This window comes from Phoenix dactylifera, chromosome 5, assembly GCF_009389715.1.
Source record: "Phoenix dactylifera cultivar Barhee BC4 chromosome 5, palm_55x_up_171113_PBpolish2nd_filt_p, whole genome shotgun sequence".
Taxonomy (NCBI): domain Eukaryota; kingdom Viridiplantae; phylum Streptophyta; class Magnoliopsida; order Arecales; family Arecaceae; genus Phoenix; species Phoenix dactylifera.
Genome location: NC_052396.1, coordinates 10077112 through 10095975, shown reverse-complemented (window position 1 = coordinate 10095975; position 18864 = coordinate 10077112). Strand labels below are relative to the sequence as shown.

At 37.5% G+C, this 18864-nt stretch overlaps 1 protein-coding gene across 1 annotated transcript; it reads right to left on the bottom strand.

The window, feature by feature from the left end:
• Positions 1-12213: 12213 nt before the first annotated feature.
• On the bottom strand, positions 12214-17761 carry LOC103718602 (putative alpha-L-fucosidase 1). The gene is made up of 3 exons (XM_008807502.4): positions 16869-17761; positions 16121-16357; positions 12214-13243 (listed from the first exon to the last, which is right to left on the bottom strand). The coding sequence occupies exons 1-3, from the start codon at positions 17420-17422 to the stop codon at positions 12472-12474; spliced, it is 1563 nt and encodes a 520-aa protein (XP_008805724.2). The 5' UTR covers positions 17423-17761; the 3' UTR covers positions 12214-12471.
• Positions 17762-18864: the final 1103 nt, after the last annotated feature.

Here is an 18864-nt window from a genome sequence, read left to right as displayed (position 1 = left end):
ATTGATACCGGAGCTGGTATTCATATTTGTTCGGATCGTTCCTGGTTTTCTTCTTACCAGATCTCAAGTGGAGGAGCTGTGATCATGGCAAACAGCTCGGAGGCGCGTGTGTTAGGAGTAGGACGTGTGGACTTAAAGCTTACATCTGGAAAAGTCCTGTCCCTGCACGGCGTCCAACATGTTCCAGTTGTTAGGAGAAATCTCATTAGTGGTTCCTTGCTTGTCCAGCAAGGCTTTCGTCTTGTTTTTGAGTCCAATAAGGTTGTAATTTCTCATGGTGTAATGTTTATTGAAAAAGGATTCCTTAGTGAAGGATTGTTCAAGTTGAATGTAATAGCTCCTTTAATAAATGAAAATCATTTGATTATGAATATAGAACCCCCTTCTATTTGGCATGCTAGATTAGGTCATGTAAATTATAATTCAATTAAGCAACTTATGAACCTAAATCTAATACCAAAAAGTGATCTTAAGAACCATGAGAAATGTCAAATTTGTGTAGAAGCTAAACTCCCCAGGAAGCCTTTTAAATCCGTTAATAGGGATTCAGATCTATTAGAGTTGATCCATAGTGATGTTTGTGACTCTAGTAGAACTTCTAGAGGAGGTAACAAATATTTTGTGACCTTCATAGATGATCTATCCAAATTCTGTTATATCTATCTAATTAAAACCAAGGATGAGGTGCTCAGCAAATTTAAAATATTTAAGATCGAAGCTGAGAACCAACAAGAAAAGAAAATTAAAATTTTGAGATCAGATCGGGGAGGTGAATATACATCCAATGATATAACTCAATTTTGTGAAGATCATGGAATCATTCATGAAGTGACTACTCCCTATTCTCCCCAATCAAATGGAGTAGCAGAAAGAAAGAATAGGACTTTAATGGATATGGTTAACTCCATGCTTATAAGCTCAGGAGTACCAGAGAATTTGTGGGGGGAAGCTTTAGTTTCAGCTTGTTATATCCTTAATAGGATTCCCTCTAAAAATAATGATCTAACACCATATGAAGTTTGGAAACATAGAAAACCTAATCTTAGCTATTTAAAAGTGTGGGGGTGCTTGGCAAAAGTAAAAATACCTGATTTTAAGAGAAAGAAAATAGGCCCTAAAACAGTGGATGCCATATTCATAGGTTATGCAGCCAATAGTAATGCCAATAGATTTCTGGTGATAAGTTCAGAAGTAAATGATATTAGTAACAACACTATCATAGAAGCTAGAGATGCAACATATTTTGAAGACACCTTTCCACTTAAGACTAGAGTAAATAGCGGTATAGCTAGTAGCTCTAGTAGAATAAGGACAAGAGAAATAGAAGTAGAAGCAGAACCTAGGAGGAGTAAAAGATCCAGGGTAGAGAAAATATTTGGAGATGATTTTTATACCTTCCTAATAGAAGACTCTCCAACTACCTTTGAGGACGCAATGAAATTTTTGGATTCACCTTTTTGGAGAGAAGCTGTGGATAATGAGATGCAATCAATTATCCAAAACCATACTTGGGAATTGACTGATCTTCCTCCTGGTTGTAAAACAATAGGATGCAAATGGATCTTTAAGAAGAAACTTAGGCCTGATGGCTCTGTAGATAAATTTAAGGCTAGATTAGTTGCCAAGGGTTTTACTCAGAGACCTGGTGTAGATTTCTTTGATGTTTATGCACCTGTAGCTAGGATTACTACTATTAGGGTCCTTATAGCATTAGCCTCCATTCATAAATTAGTGATTCATCAGATGGATGTTAAGACAGCTTTTCTAAATGGAGACTTAAATGAAGAAATTTATATGGACCAGCCAGAGGGATTTAAAATCTCAGGCCAAGAAAATAAAGTTTGCAGACTAGTCAGATCTCTTTATGGTCTTAAACAAGCACCCAAGCAATGGCACTTGAAATTTGATGAAACCATAATGACATTTGGATTTGAAATCAATAGCACAGACGAATGTGTATATCATAAGAGAGTTGGACACAAATTTGTGATCTTGTGCCTTTATGTAGATGATATACTGATCTTTGGGACAGATCTTCAGATAATTGATGAAGTAAAACAATTTTTAAGTCATAAATTTGATATGAAAGACTTGGGACAAGCTGACTTAATTTTAAATACCAAAATAATTAGAAGTGCAAAAAGTATTGAGTTATCCCAAAGTCATTATGTTGACAAGATACTTAATAAATTTAATTATTCCGATTGTCAGCCTGTCTCTACTCCATTTGATCCCTCTACTCATCTTAAGAAAAACTTAGGAACTCCTGTCCTTCAAAGCCTATATGCTCAAATCATAGGCTCACTAGGATTCCTAACAAACTACACCAAGCCAGACATAGCATATGCTGTAAATAGACTTAGTAGATATACTATTAATCCAAATAGAGATCACTGGACAGCATTAGAGAGAATTCTTAGGTATCTTAAGGGTACCAAGTCCTATAGTTTGCACTTTAGTGGGTTTCCTGCTGTTCTAGAAGGCTATAGTGATGCCAACTGGATCAGCGATACCTTAGATGTTAAATCCACCACAGGATACGTCTTTCTCCTAGGAGGTGCTGCTGTGTCTTGGAAATCCACCAAACAAACCTTAATATCTAGGAGTACCATGGAGTCTGAACTGATAGCTTTAGACACTACTAGCACTGAGGCTGAGTGGCTCAGAGATCTACTAATAGACCTTCCTGTAGATGAGTCACCTTTACCACCTGTCTCCTTACATTGTGACTGTAAATCTGCAATAGATAAGTGCAACCAAGAAAATGCCAATGTAAAAATGAACAGGCACTTAAAAGTGCGTCATAAATCATTAAGATATAAATTGAAAAATAATGTTATTGCCTTAAATTTTGTTAAATCAGAAAATAACTTGGCTGATCAGCTTACTAAAGGCTTGTCTAGAACAGTAGTTCTAGAGTCGTCGAGGGGGATGGGGCTTAGCCCATAAAGATAGATCACCACGGTGGGAACCCAACCTTAAAAGGTTCAATGGGTAGAAACAAACCGGAGTGTGACTAAGAGGAGCACTATTTCATGTTTTCCTCATCCCTATGGCGCTAGTGCTCATAAAAGCAAGCGGTAGGATGAGTTCGTTTGTATAACTCTTAATGAGTCCGAGACCCAAGTGGCAGGAGCTTCCTTGCTAGCTTCCTTATTAGGACTCACCTATATGTGCAGTCGTGAGGCCGCGATTATGGAAAATGGGCGATTCCCTAAAAAGCACATGAAAGATACCTGCGCATGGCCATAATAGCGCAACCCGCTTAGAACCCAGATCGGGCTATATTATGTGTGCTGTTGATTTAATCTGAGCCATGGACCGAGGTTCAAGGTTAAGACCACCTTGGCTCCACAGATGTAATCAATTGTCACTAAGTGAAGGTTCAAACCGAAAGGTACCTACACCTATTACATAATATAAGATATCCAGCATTTTATTTTGATTTTAAAATTATTTAAATTTTTGTGGGGGATTGTTGGGAAAAATTTAAATGCGCACGCGGCCCGAAATTTGGCCGCGTGCGCGTTTGAGAGGAAAAAAAAAAAGGTAACGCCCAGCGGGCGTTACGCATTTCATTCTGGAAACGGCCGCGGCCGCGGCCGCGTGCTCGTTTGAAAACGAAAACGCTCGTTGGCGTTTTCGTTTGCATTAAATGGGACGCGTGCGCCCGTTGGCGCACGTTTGCGAGAAGAGCGCGGACGCGTCCGCCGAAAAGACCATATTGCCCCCGATTAAATCCCTATATAAACCCCTCAATTTCATCTCTTTTGGGGTACGAAAAAAATATAGAAAAATAGTGGAAAAACTCTGGAAAAATTCTTCTTCTCCTTAGCCACTTCCGATTTTCATTTTTACATTTTTATTCAGTTTTATTTTATTCTTTTCATACTGCTCTTTGCTGGATCTGCAAGTCCGATCGGGTTCGTTTTGACTTCTTCCGAGACGTGCCGAAGAAGAGGTTGTAGGGTCGTCGTATCTCCGAGAAGGATTGCCGGGTGACCCGTACGTGGGGGCAAATACTTCTTTGGGACAGCGTCTACGCGCTTCGACCTGCTTTCAATCAGGCTACTTTCTTCTACCTTTATTTTTAATTTAATATTAGTAGATTGGTAGGATTTGAAATTCTATGATATAAACTTATTAAATGCATAGATTTATTTTGTGCTAGAATAGATTTATTTTGTATTAAAATAGAATTATTTGGATGCCGAATGATATGCATGTATATTATTTCCTTTAAGATTTTTATTAATTGAATTTATAGATTTATTTATTTAGTTAGGAGATATATTGCTAACACAAGCCCCCTTACCACCAGGCTACCACCTTGGTAGAGTAGCATGCTTCAAGGATAGCCTTTACATTATTTCCCTGGGGTCAGCTCCAATAAAAGTTCATGCAGCATATGTTGCCATTTACCATTTGGCAGACTCACCTTGGTCATCCCTCTCGTTGTCTTCATTGCATATTTCTGGTAGGCTTAAATTTCTGATTGCAGATAAATTTATGATACACGTCGAATGGGTAAAAAAATCATAGACTCCCATTTCATTCATCATGAAGACAATCTACCATGCCTTTGCAACTACTCGATTGTGATGTATCCCATTTCATTCATATGTTGGGTAAAGATAGATAAGCAATAAACTTGCAGTAATAATTTAACTCACTATTTCTGCAAAATCAAAATAATTTCCTATTGTTGTTCTCATCACAAAGGTAATATATATTGAAGTTACATTACCTACCCTAGAATTAATTTCAGTAATTAGATAAGCATTTATTTTATAGCCTTAGTTTTGCAAGTTAAATAAAATGATGTGCATGCTAATACTGAAGAACTGTTCATACCAAAACTGATGCAACGATGGATCTCCTTCGAGGAAACAGAACATTGCTTTCGGATTTTTCGAGAAACCATTAGCGTGAGACTAATGGTCAAAAACTGAGGCCATGTACAGTCCTCATTCCTGGATTTTCCTGCAGATGAAGAGAAAGAACTTAAACTCATAATCCTTTTATTCAGATTAACAACACAATTTTTTTTTAAAAAAAAAATCATACATAAAGTTATACAGTATGATCCTGAATCACAGTGTGAGTATATACTGCATGTCCTACAAAGACCAAAGTAAAATAGCAACGAGAGTGTATCATTGATGGCTGTGAGGACTGTGCGGGCGTGTGTTTAGTCTCATATCAATTTGTTAGGTAGATCTTGGATACTTATACAGGATCAAGGAACCCAAATAATACCTTCCGGCCAGTCATTTTGGGTAAGATCCTAGATTGTTACAAATGGTATCAGAACGGACCCGGCCCATAACCTATGTGAACTAGAGGACACAGTAGCACGGATCTATTGGGACTGACCACGGACCGATCATGATATTTGTGATTAGATTTGAATGAATTTAAACCCTTAGCCTGACAAGGACATCAGAACTTGAACGGGAAGAGTATGTAAGAACCCGGGCGGGCGTATGTTTAGTCCCACATCGATTATTCGCTAGGTAGATCTTGAATACTTATATAGGATCAAGAAATCCAAATAATACCTCCGGCTAGCCATTTTGGATAAGATCCTAAATTGTAACCGCGGCAGTATCTAAAGAATTAACCACCTAAACTATTAGACATTGTGCCATGAAAAATTATTGACCATTTAGCATCAATATGAAATTGGAAAGAATTGTGCCACAAGTAATCAATGGCATTGGGCGACCAACACCAAATAATTGAATTAATATCTAACAATTTATGCCTACACTGGTGTAGCCGGGTGGGGGATAACCCCCTCAAGAAGAAGAAAACTAAGCATGTTTCTTATGTGATATATCCTTTTCCTTTAGAAAGACTAGTGTTTGGGATGTGTGATGCACATGAAAGTCAAGAAGAAAATCAAGAGATGCTCCCTTCACATGTGCAATTCTTTGAAGTTTTGCTTTCCAGTGTTTTTATATTTTTGGGCTGTCCCTGCCATCATCTTTTTTTCCTTTCCTTTAGGACATCCTTTATGAGGATGTAGAACATTGAATTCCAACCATCCTCCAGAGTTTTCGTTATATATGTGTTATATCTTGAAGTGTATATTGTACTCCAAGTGAGATAAATAAATGCTATGATCTTCTAAACATCCGATATCCAACACTTACATTTCGTATAGAAAACAGATAATAGTTCATGCTATGGCATTTGAATCCAACTTTAACATCTATAGCTGGGGGAAAAACACATGGTATCCTTTGACTTGTCAAAATCTCTACCTCAAATAGGGCTGGTAAAATGGATTGAACAGTCAGCAGGGTAAGACTGATGAAACCGCTGACAGCATGAAGACTGCAAGATCAGATATTATTAAATTAGTATACATGATATTATGACTGAAGTAATAGCTCCAAATGTCAAGGATAATGCACTCGGAATAAAAGAAGATAGTTTTCAACAGATGTATTACAGCCCTGCTTTACATAAATCATGGAAGTAAAAGGAAGAAAGGAAGAAAAGTCAGGCAATAATTCGGAAAGATGAGAATAATACTTAACATGTTCATATTTCATAAGGACACAGTTTTTAGGTACCTCTCAAAAATGGGTTTGTTAGTAAGTGAGCAAAGAAGTTGTTCCACCAGTAGCACCAAAAGCAAAAAGAAGAAAAACATGCCACCAAGGAGCTCTGGATGCAGATCTTTGGCCTTGAGTCCTTCAACAATATAATTAAGTAGATGCAGAAAGCACTAGAAATAACTCTGTATATTCTAAAGAAAGATGAACTTCATAAGACAGTGGACTGAGATATGTAATTGGATAAATGTAGCTCATAAGAAAAATCTCCTTTTCATGTTACAGTTTGGATCCAGTCAGTTGACCAGTTTTTCTTTCATTACGAGTCTCACGTAATGAAGTCATTCTGAGGATCAGTGTAGACTGGCACACCCAGCCTGAATGATAGATTTTTACCCGACTTCAATCATGAGATGTTTAAATGTTCGTGTGGTGCATGACCCACCATTTCTGAGTTTTATGACCTATCCACAGTCATCTCAAGACATGTTTTATTGTACAAGAACTCATCTACATGCAACTCTGGCCAGAAGTCATGTAACTATAGAAGATTTGGTTAACAGAAGGAAGATAAGAAATCTACTGGAACATAAATGCAATGCCCTAGGTGATTATCCATAAAAGCATTAAGTTCTTTCCAATAATCATCCATAAAAGTTAAATTCTTAATGCATTTTATATCAAATCATTGCAAATAAACCTGTTGATGTTCTACAGAAATTTTTATCACCATGATAATTTAATTTGTAAACAAACGACTCACTGCATCCTTTGACAATCTTATCCGAAATCCAAGAAATGTTCCATAACCACCCATTACAATGAGTACAACAGCCCGGAAAATCAGAGGAAAACAAGTTATTTGACAACATAGATCAACTAAAATATACTGCTAGTCAAGGTTACCAGCATTCTAGAAACCTCTTCTTTTTAAATAGGTTCCTTCAAGTTAGTACATTGCAGTAGATGGTTTGAATACTTTGTTCTCTCTTTCGAGATCCTTGGATTTCTATTGTCACTGAAAATAACATAAATTAGTTTAATGATTGGATATCCATGAAATTATATTTATGAAAAATTATTAAGTTGGTCCATATACTCACTCATGCAAAATAGCATTGCTGGAGTCCTTCTATTACATTTCAAAAGTTCATAAATGTTTTAGGGATGGTTTATTGATTATGTCAGCTAATGTTAATATTTGCTTTAAATAGTTATTTTATTTCTTGTTACAAAATAAGCAAAAATAACATTTTATTAACTAATCTTGGCCATGTTTTAATTCTGAATAATGTGCCAGTCATTTATTTAAACATATTATGGAAGCATGTGAGCATAACTGATTGAAAAGTATGCTTTTCCTGTTTCCATTACATTAGATACTTCAGGATAAATAGTACTTAAAAAACCAAAGTTAGCAGCCTTGTTCAATTTCAATTTTTTGACATAGAGTTTACCATTTTGTATCTTTACATATCAATTATCACTAGTATGAGATATTAAGAAGCCATGACATAGCTTTCATAGAATGTTTTGAATTTTGACCTCTTGCCTACTTGCGGAACATTAGAAAGTGCATAATGAGATACATCAATGATTAGTAATATTAGCCAACCAAAGATGGTTCAAATTCCTAGCCACATTCACTCACATTTCTGCTGTAAAAAAGTGGTATCCTGGTGGACCAAACTATCGTATCATTGTTTATACAGCTTTTTAAGAAATATGGTGCAGTTTTCACCACTAAGGTTCGAGCACTATATCCTTCCAAACTGGAGAGGAATGCCAACCACATGAATTAAGGCTGGTTGGTCATTGGTCATACAACAAAATGATAATTCTTTGATGCTTCCAGAAAGATATTGCAGCATTAATTCAGGCAAGAAAACAATTACTTTGGCCTTAAATGAAGTATATAATCACATAAGAAATTTGTTTAGCTTGGAAGTAAAAAAAATAAAGAATTACTGTGGTAAGTTAGGAAAAAAAATATATATATGCTCACAGGACTCACCATATTGCCTGGATGACCCCAGTGCACAAGCCAATCAAGAAGATTTCATGTCTTTACAAGCACAACAAAAGGCCCAAATATAGATCTCACAATTCCAGCTGTTGTTTACATGACATCATTTGTATCTATTCAGAGTGGCAACTAGCAGAAAAAGCTAAATAGGAAAATGACATCAGTTTATCATAAATTGATCATACCTTCTACAAAAGTAATAAGATACCTAGTGTAAAATGTGATTATCTGTCAATCACATTATAAACTGTGAAAATGAGAACCTGTAAATTTAGGTCTTGAAGTCACATTGTATAAGACAGTCAATGTGCCTCAGACATCACACAGATTGTCAAAGGACTGATTTTATCCAAGAATAACTTGACAGAGGGAAGAGAAGTCTGAACTGGTCTGCTTGTGACAGAAATACAGGGAATGCATCAGAAACATGATGCTCTATGGAATTTCTTCCAATATACACAAACTATTCATTTATAAAGAAAAACCTCGTTATATAAGAAATTTGAATTTAAGAAACAGAATATATCAGAGATGTTATGAGAGGTACTTTGGGAGGTGTCTGTTCGGTATTTTTGTTGTTTTTGTGCTTCTCTACAAATTAGTGAAATACCACATGGAGATTGATGTTGAATATAGTATTTGCACAAAACTTCTGCTATTCATTGCTTTTGTTTTCACTATTTTTTGAAAGCAATAAATCTTGCAACCAAAAGCTCTAAAGATTTTGCATGCAATTTGAATAAATCATGGCCATGCGTGCTACATGGATAGCTTGTGATTACAATTGGACCTTCTTAGTTCAACCATGAACTGGAGAGAATCCCACTTTTTTTACGTACGCTAGTGTTGACTAGGCCTCTTTCCATGCATCAAAGCACCAATATCTTCATCCTATGCCTAAGTTTCCAAATTAGATTGGGAGGTTACAGAAATAATGCATATAATTTAATGAGGACAGACTCCACTATCTTCATCCTCTTGACGTAAAAAACATGAGTGTCAGCTAGGCCTATTGCAATGCATGATCAAATCGCCTATATCTTTATACAATATTTCACTTTCAAAATTAGCTTGCAACATTTATGGAAACAAAATCTATAGATTGATTTACTGAGGACCAACTTGACTAGATTCATCCTCTAATTTTAAGAGCCCTCCAAAAAAATAACAACTAGTTGAATCTATCCATGTTTCTGTCAATGTGAAGCCACTGTGGAGCCTATAAATCATGTGCACTCTCCATCCACTCTCTTCCCAATTTCTATCAAAGTAGCAATGCCTCCCCCAATCTCCATCCACCTCTCACTCCTTCAGCGTTGTTGTAGCTCATGTTATTCCCTACCCTCGTTTCCTTTTGTTAGGTAAGTTGGGATTGAAAATATGTATATATCATACCCAAGCTACTGTTGGGTATGATGATCTTTTTTTTTCAATTATCAAAAAAAAAAAAGATCATCATTCCCAAGCAACAACAGCTTGGAAGATATGAAATGGAAGAACCAAACACCAAGAGCGCAATCAAAGAAAAGTTTGTGGCCTCTATCAATGTGGCAACAATAAAGGGTATAAAAGTTGCGAAAGGTAAGCACAAATAGCACCAACTAATTGTCTCAATACTCAAGAGCTTTACAAATCATACTAATGAAAGAGGACAAACCAACATCAGATGCCAAATTTTTGTAATCCTAGATCCATATCAGACTATAATATGCAATATAAATTGATAAGCCAACCTGATTTGCCAAATTGTTTTCATACTGTTTCTTTTGAGTTTGGATAGAAATTTGTAAGTTATATAACACAAAGTAAGTTGCATCTATCTTGATTTAGCACTATGATTAATAAAAATATTTAGGACCTAAAGCATCCATTTTGATCAGTCCAAGAAGAAAGCAAACTGTAGCTGTTGCAAGACTCTGAGTACTCTCGCATTTTATGTAGGCATGACTTAATTTTTTGATTTTTTATTGTTGGAGTTTGTTTTCTTCTGGAGGAGTACATCTTGAAGCAATGGACTAGTAATGCCAAAAGGCAAGTAATCCAAAACTTTATTTCCCGGAGAATATAGTTGCATGGTAGAACAATCTTTCTCTTGATGCTGTCAAAGCAATTCACTTCAAAAATAATAATGGTTCAGGCAAAAAAATTATACTAAAGCAAGACGCATGAGGTTGCAAGGGTTGCACATCATAAGGCCTTTGCCAAAGTTGTTGCCGCTCAAAACATGCAAAGGAAGGGAAATCAAATGCAGATATCTGCAAGACTCTGAAAGATGCAATACAAATTGCCTTTGCCAAAGTTGCAACCAAAGAAGATACCTACAATAGCAGCTCTACTAATAGAATTAAAAGAAGAACATAAGATGATTCAGTGAAGGGTTCATTACTACAATCCATGTTTATGCATTCATGCCCATTCAGATATGTAACTGCCTCTCCACCCCCCAACACCTTCTCTCTCCCCATCATCTTGCAACTCTACAACAGTATCAATTTGGCAGACCTAGCTACAATGATTATAGTGGAGGATCTTTTCAAGAACTTATGAAAGTGTGATATCAAATCAAAGTTGGATGACATTTATATAGTTGAAAATAAGGCCTCACGAACCATCTTGGAGAGTTTGTCCTTGCATGGAAGTCTTTTTTTTTTCCTTGTTTTTTTTTAACTTATGTATCAAAAATCCCCAGCACTATTCAGAAAGCTTTATCTTGAAGAGTGTCGTGGAGAGAAGAGGAAGAAAAGAGAAGAAGACCAAGGCCTTACCTTGCTCCAGTGAGCTCTCCGGCTTCGATTCCTGGCAGACATGATGAATCCAAACCGTCGGCAACCAAAAAAAGAAAACAGAGGAAAACAATGGCAGTTGTGAGATCTACCGATGAAAAAGACTTAGGAGGGTCAACGGCTTAAATAGGAGTGGAGGCTAAGCTTATGGACTCTTCCTCCTCCTCTGCTGTAGTTCACCAGGGCTCTGCCCTGTTATGAATGGAAAAAGGGCCTTCAGGCCCTCAGTTGCCATCGGGCCGGACCAAAGGCTGGGCCTAGAATACAGTCCATCAGCAGCATACAAGAAAGAAAGGAAGCATCAACTAAGCTTGTTCAGGTGATAAACTGCAGCAATAAAGATGATTGGTTCTTCAGATTAGCATTCATTTAGATTTCATGGTAAGCAACATGCAAATTTTGTCGACTTATTCACAACAATATCAAAGCATGACAATATGCCCAAGGATAAATATGAATTCCATTCCATTGTAACACCTAAGAGGCTCAAAATACTTCCACCTACAATGCCAACACTTCTGCTGCTGCTTCCACAGCACCAGGATGAACAACCTCGGTGATTGCATTAACAAAAGCAAATATCAGAAATTTCAGGCAACCAATGAGAGAAAGATCACTTTAACTTTGCAACTATTTAGATCCAAAGTTTTGTAAGAATGTAATTGGTTGGCCATGCTTTAAGGGAACATCTGCAAGGTTCAGGTTGCCAAACTTCAACTGCACAAATGGAAGAATAAGATGGTGTGCATGGAGTCAAGGCGATGCTTTATCCATATAACAAAATATTGAACCTATGTAGAAAACATGGCATGCTTCCGAAGCATAAAACAAGATGCCATCAGAGTAATCGATATTTGGAGCTTGAATAACAAATAAATGGAAACCTTACAAGGTAATCAGCATCGTCAATGGCTTTTATACACACATAATTTACAGGCAATACTTTTTGGAGAGCCTGAGCATTCCCAGGCTAAACAGCAGGGATCTGTTGCCCGTGCTTTTAGCTGCTCATACAAGATCCTACATTTGGAGGATTCAGGAAATGTTTGGACTTTGGTTCTCTAAAACAGCTTTCAATAAAAGAAACAGTTGAATCCTAGATTGTTGCTATGCTTGCACTGCCAGAATGATTATATGTTGATAGCTTAATTGTTTGGGTGTCATTCAAGGAAGACTGCACAACAGCACTTGGTAGACCATTAATGACAGTAAAGGGGTCCAGGTAGATGCCAATGTATGAGATCAACGGATCGGCACGTGAGTCATCAATGATGAAGCTCAAAAACTGAGTTTCAACCACTGGAAATTGAAGCAGCCTTTTATACCCAATAGTTGTGCCATATGTAATTGTTGTCCACCCTCTATTTCTCAAAATATCAACATGAAATTTAATAACTCGCTGTCCCATTTGAACTGGCTCTTGGACCTGCAGTACGTTAAATGATATAGATCGACCTAAGTCCAGGAATATTGTCCACTCTGTTTCACCCTCCTCAGGAGCCCAGAAACTATAAATACCTTGTTGGAGGACATTGTAGGGACCAAAGTGCATATCATGCAAACCTCCACGCACAGTGCTTGCAGTAACAATGGCATTCTGAGCCAAGTTATGGGAGAATATTGTGCTCCGAAGTTCAGTGAAGTCATGAAGTACTTGAAGGTCTTCATCAGATATTAGGCCTGATGAATTGGGTGGGACATTCAGTATCAACAGGCAGTTCCTGCCTACTGACTTGTAATATATGTCAAGCAGGGTCATTGCTGATTTTGGATGCTCGGAGCTGTGCCAAAACCAACCTGGTCTGATGGACACATCACACTCAGGGGGGACCCAATCATGCCCATCTGGATCTCCTCCTCGAGAATATCTGTTCCATGTGCAGTGAAAAGGTGATTGCATTTAAACTTTCTTCAATATTGCAAATTGTCTTGTTTATGACTAATGCAAAATTAGATAGGACAAAAATCATACAAAATTTTCAAAATAAAGTAGAAAACAGCAGTCAAGATATCCATGCACACTTAGAAAATCGGTTACCATACAAACACCATATGAGCTATGAACATCAAAGTTCGATAAGCAAAATTTACCTTTACTAACAAGGCTGGGTCATGGTTATATTTAAGAACCAAGTAGGAGGGCATCAAAATACATGAAACAATTGAGAAAAGCTAGATAATGGTTTTTGTCGTCTTCCTCCTTCAACAAGATTATTTCTAGGTCTAGCAGAAAGAAGTTTGTTCATCAGTTGGTCTTCTAGCTTATGCTAAGCCCATCTTCTCTAAAGTTCCATAGGTTAGAAACTAAGTAACCCTTAGTTTAGAGTTGATGTCAGTAATCTGCTCAGTTAAATCATGAAAAACCTACTCAGCTTGTTTCCAACTCTGTGTTTAGTTCATTCATGCACTGTACAGACTTCATGTTAGGAGGTGATAGGCCCCTTTTCTGAAGGATGTCATCCGAAACTTTACCATTTCTGGCATCTAATTTCCACCTTTGATATTCCATTTCTCTTTTCTCCTATTTAAAGATCGAGCTACTTGAGTCGAAGCCCAAACTCAAGCTGGCTCAAGAATAAATGAGAGAAGCTTGAGATGGGAATTTTCAGCTTGACGTGAGCTGGCCATATTCATTTTCAAGCCAAACTTGAGTTGACCCCAGCTCATTGACACCCTTAGCACTAATTAATATACCACAACAAGCACAATATTTGGTCATTAGTCTTGTCTGTATACAAATGACGGTAAATAAAATTTCAGTTATACCTCCTTGCCTAATAAAGCAATAAAAAATATTATACCAGATTAACATATAATATGGTGACAGAGACCTAAGCCAATTTTGCATATAAAATTTGTTCTTGATGTTTATACTCTTTTGCTTGTGTATACAATGTATTTAATTGTATGCTTCAAAATATACATCAGCTATAGCTAGGATACATATCAGATACTTATTGTAGTTATGCAGTTTCTTGATACTTCTTGAATACACCAAAGGCACTTATTTGAGGATAAGGGAGTGTAGTTTCTTACCTTTATGAACATTAACTTCCTAATGATGGACATGACGGATGACTTATGATGTCAATGTTACTATAAAGAGAATGGAATGTGCACTATGGATTTATGGGATGACTAAAAGATGGAGTTTGTGGATGTTTATGCTATCATACAATGCATGGACAATGTTATACCAAATTCTATCCTATTACTGATGATTTGTGATATCATATCCATATTTTTGTTGTATCCATATCCGTTATATGCATATTCCATAAATATGTCCATGCTTGAAAGATAGATAGGGGGAGAAGAGAGAGGCGCGCGTGCGCACGCACATGCAAACGCATACATATAGAGAGAGAGGTGGACTTTCCTCCCCTTTAAGGCCTGTTTGGGAAATCCAGCAGGATTGGGCTGGATTTCCTATAGGAATCGGGCTTGTTGTCCTGCCCAACCCATATTCTTCTAAACCCTTCCTAATCTTAGCCTAAATCCCAATTGTAGGCATGGTGCCTTGCAGGAAGAAAAAAAGACCTCCATGGGTCTTTTTTTTCCTCCAACAGGATTTGTACTGGGGAGGTATTGGATTAAAAAGGGCCTACTCAAAGAGACAGCTCCCTCCATGAATCCAATGGGAAATCTAGCCCAATCCTGCTGGATTTCCCAATAGGCCCTTAGGGGAGAAAGCTTCCTTTTCTCTCCATATTGAGATCATAGAGATGATTGACACAAAAGAAGAGAGTTATGGGGTTGGGTAGTAGTACAGGGCAGAGGAGGGGATTGATGGAGAAGTATACTAGTGAGGGCTGAGAGGGAGTGGCCCTAGGCAGCAAGGAAAGGGTGTATAAGAGATCTCAAGGATGAACAGAGGAAGGGAGCTGAGAAATAACATGAATACAAGGTGACAAGCGGGCACACACGCATGTATGTGCATACACATAGATATACATATGAAAAGAGGAGAGAGAGAGAGAGAGAGAGAGAGAGAGAGAGTGAGTGACAGGCTAGCAAACTTCTAAACTAGGAATCCAACAGATTTCTTGTATTTTACAGATTCCTTAATCTAACAGTTTGATTTTCTGAAGGAAAGCTTAGGAGGGGATGCTTTCTCCTCATAAGTATAACATTAGCTTATTAGTCCTACCTCCTAAACAGATGATAGTGAATGGAGTTACAGGTTGTAGCTAAGCCTGTTTAAAAGTTATAGCAAGGATCATAACTGTGCAACATATAATTCAACATCAGAAACTACAACCACTTTTGTAATGAAATATATCTACTTGATATTTGTGTTCCTGTACTTGCATCCATCATGCGTTTCCATATGAATGCTCTTAACTATGTGGTTGATGTGCATGAGGAAAAGAATATGCTCAAGAAAGAGCAAGGGAATCAGCTGTATCCTTACAAATATGGCCACTATAGCATGTTGATTGGATCAAGGCCTCAGAGATAGAACAGGAAACTTGCTTGTTGATTATATCTCTTTATCCAATCGAAGTTATAATTAGAAAAATAGCTGTGAAACCCTAGCCACCAGCTATGGATGCAGTCTGACTTATCTAAGTGAAGTGTAATGGGGGCTTAGATGACTTGTAACCTGGTTCTAGTCTTACTAAAAATTTATTTTTGTACTCATAACAAAGTGCTAGATCACAACTGCAAAGATAAAATATGATCCTTTAAATACTGAATAGATTACAAACAATGAGCCAAGGAATAGAGAAGGAAGTTCTCACTGATCATCAATGTGACCAATTGTAACAGAACTTTGATTGAAAAGAGACCAGCAAGTAGAACCGGCGACTCCATCCTCATCTCCAATCCATCTGCTGTCTGGTCCGGCATCAGAGAAAATCACAGCATTAGGTTGGAGCTGATGAATCAGTGCAAACCAGCATTCAAACAGGTAGTACATGTCCTTCTCGCCCTCTCCCTTTGCCCCGTCCAACCAAACCTCCTGAATATCTCCATAACTGCTTCAAAAATATTCAACCGCCACAAAGAGAACCACAATTCCCTTAGCCTGAAGTGTTTTCAGGAAAATGAAGTGGATAAAAAGAGAACTGTTTAAAAGTGAATGCTGACAAATGCATCAACTAATCATACAGTAATCATTCCCAGCAAACAGAACAGATCAAGAAGAAGAATTCTCTAAATCTAGATTCCACCAGTCCAGCAAATGTTCTAAAACCCAGAACATCAGGAGTCTTCCACAGAGAAAATTTAATTGCAAATGGAAAAGAATGAGTCGATAAGGAACAATAAAAATTCCGTATGGTATGTAAGTGGGAAAATAAATATAATTCCAAAACCGATATAAAAATCAAATCTTTATGAAGACCAGATCTCATATTTCGCAAAAAGATCCGATCTTTAACCAAAAAATCCTTGAACAAGTAATAAACAGGCAGTTTCCATCCAAGCAATCCGACTTCTCTCGAAATTCAACATCAAGAATACCAACCAAAAAGTGAGCTTTCTTACCGAGTCAGCAGCTCCCTCATCTGCCCCAAGTAGTACTCGTTGTACTCCCTCGTCTTCCCGCAGGAAGGATCGTGGCGGTCCCACGGCGAGAGGTAGATCCCGAAGCCGATCCCGAACTCCCTGGCGGCGCTGGCGAGCTCGGCCACGACGTCCCCGCGCCCGCCGCGCCAGGGGCTGGAGCGGACGGAGTAGTCGGTGTAGGCGGAGGGCCAGAGGCAGAAGCCGTCGTGGTGCTTGGCGGTGAGGACGACGCGGGAGAAGCCGCCGGCGGCAGCGGCGCGGGCCCACTGCCGGGCGTCGAGGGCAGCGGGGGAGAAGACGGCGGGGTCGGCGTGGCCGGTGCCCCACTCGGAGTCGGTGAAGGTATTGGGGCCGAAGTGGAGGAAGAGGGCCATCTCGCCCAGCTGCCACCGGAGCTGAGCGGCGGAGGGGAGGGGCACAATGGGAAGAGGAGGAGGGATAGAGCTGGAAGAGTGGACAGAAGTGGACCAAGTCAAGTAGAGGAGGAAGAAGAGGACGAGGAGAGGGGTACCTTGGGAACATTCTGCTGCCATCTCTGGCGAGTGCTACTGCCAGAGCCTGGAAGCGTGGGTACTGAGGATGCATAGGAGGAGTATTTACAAAGGCCAGCTTCGGTGATTGAAACTTCACGCAGCAGTCAACGGATCCGGCAGTTATATGATTGGATTTGCCACCGGCAAAATCTAATTTTGATAAGCTCCCTGGATCCTGATACGTGCCATGGTTGTCATCTCCCATTCTAACAATTGTATACGAAGGTACCGATATATTTTAATGTGAAAAAAAATTATTTTACATTCAGAACGTATTTGGCAAAATTAAGTTTATGCCAAAAGTACGTATAAAATTTCCATTTTGTTTCAATATATATGTCCAAAGTTTTGTCTTTGTTGATATACAAAATACTTATAAAGATTTTTTTAATCCTTACAAAAATATTAATGGTAAAGGCTTAGAAGTTGCCCGACACTCTCAAGATTCATTCAATATGCGAAATATCCTTATAAAATTGCTATGAAATGTAAAATATAGGCTCCAAAAAATATGTATTTTTAATTTGCATTAAGCTGGAGAGGTACTTTCAGGATCCAATATGCATATATGTTCTTATGCATTTTTTAAAAAATTATTTTCTACACAATATCTCATTTATCATTGAGAACTTTGACAATCAAAGTCAATGGTGGTAGTCTAAAGGAGCACCACCGCCAAAATTGGAGCTTCGGGCAGCAAACAAAAGAATGCATGAGAAGAATGTCAATTCTATTCTAATATTTAAATTAATTAGTTATATTATAATATTAAAAGAGATACTATTAATATTTTATAGTTTTATATTTTATATTATATATATGCTATTTTATTTTTATTTCCAATTAATACATTTTCTTATAATTCTATTTATCGTTATGATATTTTTATTTTGTAGTATAGCATAGAGTTTTGCTATGTTATTTATTTTCTATTTCTATTTTTAGTTCATCTTCTATATCGTATAAATCTTCTTTTTATTTGTATTTGACATTTTAATTTTTCCATGTCTGTTTTTGTTTGTTTTATTTTATTTTTATTTTCTATTTCATTTAAATTTGACATTTTCAAATTCCTATTTCTAGTTCTATTATGGGATTTGAAATTAATTTTGAACTTGAACTATGAGATCAAGCTTGATTTATTTATCATTAATTCAGGCACATTTCAAGTTTAATTTCTAAATATGATCTTAATTGATCGGCTTGATAACCTAAAATCATAGTGAAATTAAATCAAATTTGAACCAAGCTCAGTTCAAGCTATAATTAAATTTTGATTTCAAGCTTGATTCAAGCACGAAGTGATTTTGTTTCTTTTGAGTTCTGTTTAGCTCCAGACCAAGTTGGACTTGAACTTTTCTCAAGTTGAGCTCTAGCCAACCTTAAGTCACCCAATTCTTCTTTGATGGCCCTGCACCTCCATCTAAGTAAATACGTTGCAC

Coding starts and splice junctions, on each gene's coding strand:
- LOC103718602 (XM_008807502.4), bottom strand. CDS start 17,422: ATGGCAGCAGAATGTTCCCAAGGTACCCCTCTCCTCGTCCTCTTCTTC. Junction 16,358..16,868: donor ATGAGGGAGCTGCTGACTCG/GTAAGAAAGCTC, acceptor TTTTTGAAGCAG/TTATGGAGATATTCAGGAGG. Junction 13,244..16,120: donor ATTGGTCACATTGATGATCA/GTGAGAACTTCC, acceptor CACATGGAACAG/ATATTCTCGAGGAGGAGATC.